This window comes from Opisthorchis viverrini, assembly GCF_000715545.1.
Source record: "Opisthorchis viverrini unplaced genomic scaffold opera_v5_80, whole genome shotgun sequence".
Lineage (NCBI taxonomy): Eukaryota > Metazoa > Platyhelminthes > Trematoda > Opisthorchiida > Opisthorchiidae > Opisthorchis > Opisthorchis viverrini.
The window spans coordinates 1,320,607-1,326,183 of NW_008751735.1; the positions used below are offsets into that span (position 1 = coordinate 1,320,607).

Genomic DNA, 5,577 nt, shown 5'->3' on the forward strand with positions numbered 1-5,577 from the left:
ATTTGGCTGCCTGTGTCTGCAGCTGCAATACGAAATCACGAACCGACTGAGAATGAGAGCGGATCAACATATTGAACCTAGCTCTTTCGGCTGCTACGAAGTTAATCGGCTTGACGTGTTGAAGAACTTTCTTCTTCAGTGCAGTGTCGGAAATATTGATTGGAGATTCAGGATATAATAAATTTTTGGTCAACGTATACGCCTCCTTGTCAACGAAATGTAGGAAATATGCCGTGAGTTTCTTATCATCCATATCGGATTTTGTGAGGCACCATATGTCGAACCGTTTCAAATAATCCTCTACGTCACGCGCAGTTGAATTAACATCTAATGGTTCCATTTCGGCAGGCATGATGAATCGTTCCAATCGCGACGCCAAAATGTGAGAATTAAGTTTCGTACGTATATCGGTATAACCAGACGAACTAGAAATCCAGAATTCAGCGAAGCGTAACAACCAGCACGTATGTATTCGAATTGGCGAATATGTACAGCATATGGAATATTAAAACAAGAGAATAATGAATGGAGCAACGAATAGAGCATCATTCATGTTCATCACAAAAACATATCAGACCTATTATTATTCAGTTTCATAAAGTGATTCATTTTCCTCTGTTTGTTCATTTGTCTGTCTTGTTTCCCTCCCTCGTCCACCTGCATTCAGGTTCCGCGACGATTTCCAACGTTCTTCGTCATGTTGCACTCTCGATTTTTCCAAGAAAGCATTGTCTGGAAACCTATACCAAACTTTACGAATTGTACGGCCCCGACATCCCAACCATCCAAGAAACAATGATTTGTGCCGGAGATTCAGATGGAGGCAAGGATACATGTAATGTACGTTGTGTTCTTGAGGATTGATTAGCTGTGAAAAATTTCACAGACATCTGTTATTTCGGGCACCAAGTCTTCCTCGGTAAAAGTTACTAGAATTTGTCCACGAGAATCTTTAAATGGCGGTCTTTCTTCATGGGATGTCTCACTTGGGAATGTTTCAGGCTGCCTTCCTCGTCAGCCACGATTTTGTCCGAACCTCCTGAAGAAGAATCACATCCCAAACAGACAAACTGCTTTATATCCGGTAATGAAATTTTTTAACCTCTCAGATGTCAGTTAAAAAACAGGACTGAAAAATTATCGCCCGAACATATGAACCATTTAGAACGTAGTGATTAGCATGTTAAAAAGTCACAACTGATCGATAAATGCGGGCAGACTGAACAAAACTCAGGAAGTGAACGAAGGGGCCTAACTGCTTCTGTAGTCTGCCTGTTGAAAAATGGCTGTTGTATGCTAGTCTATTCAGTGAGCGGTGGTTCACCTGGCAACGAAGTACGAAAACACTAACCAGTAAACTCGGTCAGGTCGGCAACTGCCACCTCTCTGGATGGGGACCCTGGGATTCAGCTCACCAATGGTTAGTGACACTGGCGGAAATGGTCTAATCGCTTAGTCAATAGCGCTCATGCATCAAAGCTATTGCGTTCAACTTGTAGCTACTCAGTTCCCGTACTAACCAGATTTGCCCTCGCCTCCAAGTCACCGCTTTCCGGTGAATGAACTTGTAGCAGCTGGAACCCATGGGTCTATGGTACACGGTTTATAGTTGATAAATTGAATTGGACTGAACTGGTGGTTCACTATCAGTTAAATCCTTTGGCGCTTCAGTACAGTTGTTCAGTTGCTCACCTAATCGCTCATTTGTGGACCATGGACTCCATCAGTGCGCATTACCCAACTGTGAGCTAATGATGTCACCTCGTACGGCACGTCTGCAAGTCAGCTGCCAAGCTCGGCGGACAGATCAACAGCCACCTGATCAACAAACCCAATGAACTCACCCGGGCTACCAATATTTTGACACATTAGCAACTAGGGACTATGAAAGCACTTGAGTTTATGTTGGTTTACTATTATTTGGGATGGATAATGACCAAATTTCAGAGTAGCACTTCTTGTTGATTACACCTTGCAATACCTACTATTAATCTTCGTACACAGTAACCCAAAGTACGCAAACATTTTTATTGTAACAACTCTGCGACATCTTTTATAATACATCCTCGATGGGTTTCTCGGAACACTCTGAGATAAATCTTCTACGAAAAAAGACAGTTACACTTAAAGTTGAGATGTATTTGAGGCAATACAAATCTGGCGGTTTTGTGGGCTTCCTTTTGAGTGAAATTTTGATTAATAATCACAGAAAAATATCTGCTTTGGTATCTTAATTTTTTTAGATCTCTCGCAAATTTATTTTTCGTCATAAATTCTTACACCTCCATCCAAACTCAAGGACAGAACTTCAAGGACATCATGGTCGTTTGGTCGTCATTTGGGATGGAACGTGGATTATAACCTCCAAAAGCAATTCACAAAATCAATTGGTTTTAATAGATCCGATGGGAACTGCTTTCAAATTTGTCGCATCATATCTTAGGTCCGCGCCATGATCTACAGAGCGGAATAGAAATTCAGTGTTTTTTGTTGCTATCATGAAAATGAGTACGGTGCGTAAAAGAGGCTTTATATTGGTTTTGGTGTTGTAGAAAAAAGGTTTTAGTCAACGTTTGGCCAATGATTGTACTTTTGCGGACTTTCTTAACGAAGTGAGTACCAAAGAGCTTACCTTTTTCGCGACAGGGTAATTTCTAAGCACGAGCAGAATATTTTTAGTTATCACCATCATCAGTACCATGACATCGGTGTTCAACGCTGAGGACTCGCTGCCATTCAACCACGATTCATTTGAATGCATTATTGTGAGGTGGACGGGGAAGGAACTTAGTGCTAGCTTTAGCAAACGCAACCCGAGCCTTGCAGATTCGTGCATTGACTTCATCTATCACACTGCAATTGCACCAGTACAACTTCCAAGATACTTGAAACGCTTCAGAACTTCGAGTTCCTCTCCCTGGATTGTAAGTAACTGCATGTCCACAAGCATGACCTTACACATAGTGGGTGCAAAGTGCATATCAAAGAACGGGATGACTTTGATCAGTTCAGCCAAAAGCACCTGCGTCTTCTCCTCTTTTGAAGATGAGAACGATATCGCCTACATATTCCAGGTCGACAAGGTCATCATCAGGGGCTATTTAAACACCAGGGTTTTTTAAGAACTTCCAGATTTCGTCTCATTATCTCTTCGATCACGAAGTTAAATGGGAATGGAGAAGGTGGGCACAGCTGAAGGACACCGCTTTGTGTACGGAAGCGTTTGGAGGGTTCTCCGTATACTCTTATGCGTCAGAAAGTCTAACAATGCAAAGAGCCAAAAGTGATAAACTGATAGCCGAACTTTTACTTAAAGGTTGACCCATTGTTACTGATCTTTTCCAAATTGGTAGTTATTACTGCGAATTAAGCTCAGAGAATTGCGTACATTTTTAACACACAGGTGCAGACTTGGAAGCTTCACGAGATCGCTACGTTCAAAATCCGACCGGCCATAATAAAGACTCTTAGGATGTCCATGGGAAATTAGATGGATGATTCTATTACAATGACATCAATAAACTAAATTGAATTTGTTTCCGGATTTTGCCGGATTTTCACTCCAGCGCGGATTCTCAGCGCATTCACTAGAATATTTGTACTTCTACCAAGTTGCGACACAGGACTAGGTAGACTTGGATGATATGATGGTGCATCAATTCACTTTAATCACCTTCTGACCGTTTTAATGTGTTCAGAACATCATAAGAATGTCAGATCGGGAGCAATATCTAATTTCCTCCCTCACAAGCCCAAATCAGTTCGGTTGGTCGCATCTAATTTAATCAAGCTACTTGGTGATCGAATAGTAGGCAAACTAGAACTAAAAATATTATATCTCGGGACTGCGTGGGCGTCATAAAAGACCAACCCCAAAACTTCCAACCTAATTGCAAGAAGCTCTTCCAGCCCCTCTAGAAATCTACCATTTATTTAAGAAGAGGGCTTTCCTGTTAAGATGGCTGAATGGTTTAGGAAACTGAATCCGGCTCCCTATTTCATTCGTTTACTGGCTAGGATACGCGTTGGACACAGGCACGGAAAAAAGTTTCCTCGTGCTCATCGTAGCTACAGTCGGTAATAATGCATCCAAACGACTAGGCAGGATATTTGGCGCAACAGATAATCGAAAGGCGCGAGCAACTACCCCAAACTGTACGACGTCCGCAGGCAACTGGATGCGTGGTTTTGGTAGACTGTAAAAACGGTCGACTTTTCAAATATCAACCCACGTTGTTTAAAATCATTGCCCAAACATAACACATTAGAAGGTTTTTTCATTACTCAAAGAAAGCCATACTTCTCGTTCGTGATGTTCTTCTAAACTATTCAGGAATTTTTCGATTTGAGAAACGACTTGTTGCAGACAGAATTTCTTTACTGAATTTTTAATATTATCGTCCAAAAAATCTACGGACAACAGGATAGTGTCTAAAAAAGCCATTTTTCTCAGGATATGTTTAAGACTTTCACCCTTGTGCAACACCTTCACCATTCCAAAGCTTGCTAAGCACACTAGCCTCAAAATGGTGGGGGTTTTCAGCTTTGAGAAACGACTAGTAATAAAGGACAGCAGAAAAATGTTCTAATCTGTGTTGGTTGAAAACCAGTGCAGTTAACTTTCCTCTCTCTAAAAGACATATTCGGGGAATTATTTTGTTCAGAAAAATTTACACCTTACAATGAACAACTATAAGCCAGCTGTTCTCTAGGTCCCTGGAGCGCGCACAGTCGTATCCTAACGAATTTTAAAAGATTTTTCCTGATCTTTTCGAAGCCAGTGGACATTCTTATTTTCCTCATAGGGGTCATGCTTAGTCTTGTGTTGAGACTAGGTTAAAATTCACGCACAGTCAATCACCCACCGCTAATTCATATTCGGTTTTTCCCTGCAGTTTGATTCCGGCGGTCCGCTGGTCTATCAGGTTGACGGTCAGTGGTATGCGAATGCACTGACCTCATTTGGCTGGGAATGTGGGAATCCATCCACTCCCGGAGTGTACACAGATGTGTCCGGCTACATCACTTGGATTCAGAGTCTCATACCCGATCTGGCAACCAAGCCGGACGGCTTCCGATGATCGTACAAACCAGCAAAGACCTACCTATTTTGTCTATCCACTCTTTACAAGCATTATTTTTCGGTCAATGGAGGTAATGGGATTGTTTGCTTTTTGCTTCATTTTTTAGTCACTATCTTCGGTTATCGTCTACAGGATATGGCGAACTAATGGTCTGTTAGGAGATAATTTGAGGTTTTGTGGTGTTTGCATTCAAAAAACAGCTATTCTCAGTTGAAATTTTATCCTGTTGCTGGGACCATTCTAGGCTGGAAAGCCTAGAAGCATTGTACATGTATTTAGTCACTACTGGGAATCATCAGTAGTGCACATCTCACGAAAAGCCAGCAAGTCTCGAACCTGTAACCGTTCGTTCAGTGGTTCACACTTAACCGTTCGACCCTGAGCTTCTGAACAGCAGTCTGATTGGTTCTCACTAAATCAGGATATATTGCCGCTCATCATTCAGTCACGGAAACCATATCACGTGGTCATGTATTCGAGCGACCTCCGCGAA

At 41.9% G+C, this 5,577-nt stretch overlaps 1 protein-coding gene across 1 annotated transcript in view; it reads left to right on the top strand.

Annotated features, from left to right (window-relative positions):
- T265_04673 (hypothetical protein) overlaps nucleotides 1-5,081 on the top strand; it is a gene marked incomplete at both ends in the record, with an annotated part of 16,024 nt that extends 10,943 nt beyond the window's left edge. Inside the window, 2 exons of the mRNA XM_009169464.1 lie at nucleotides 2,804-2,924; nucleotides 4,896-5,081. Of these exons, the coding sequence (XP_009167728.1) occupies nucleotides 2,804-2,924; nucleotides 4,896-5,081 (307 nt within the window). The remainder of the gene's footprint in view (nucleotides 1-2,803; nucleotides 2,925-4,895) is intronic.
- Nucleotides 5,082-5,577: the final 496 nt, after the last annotated feature.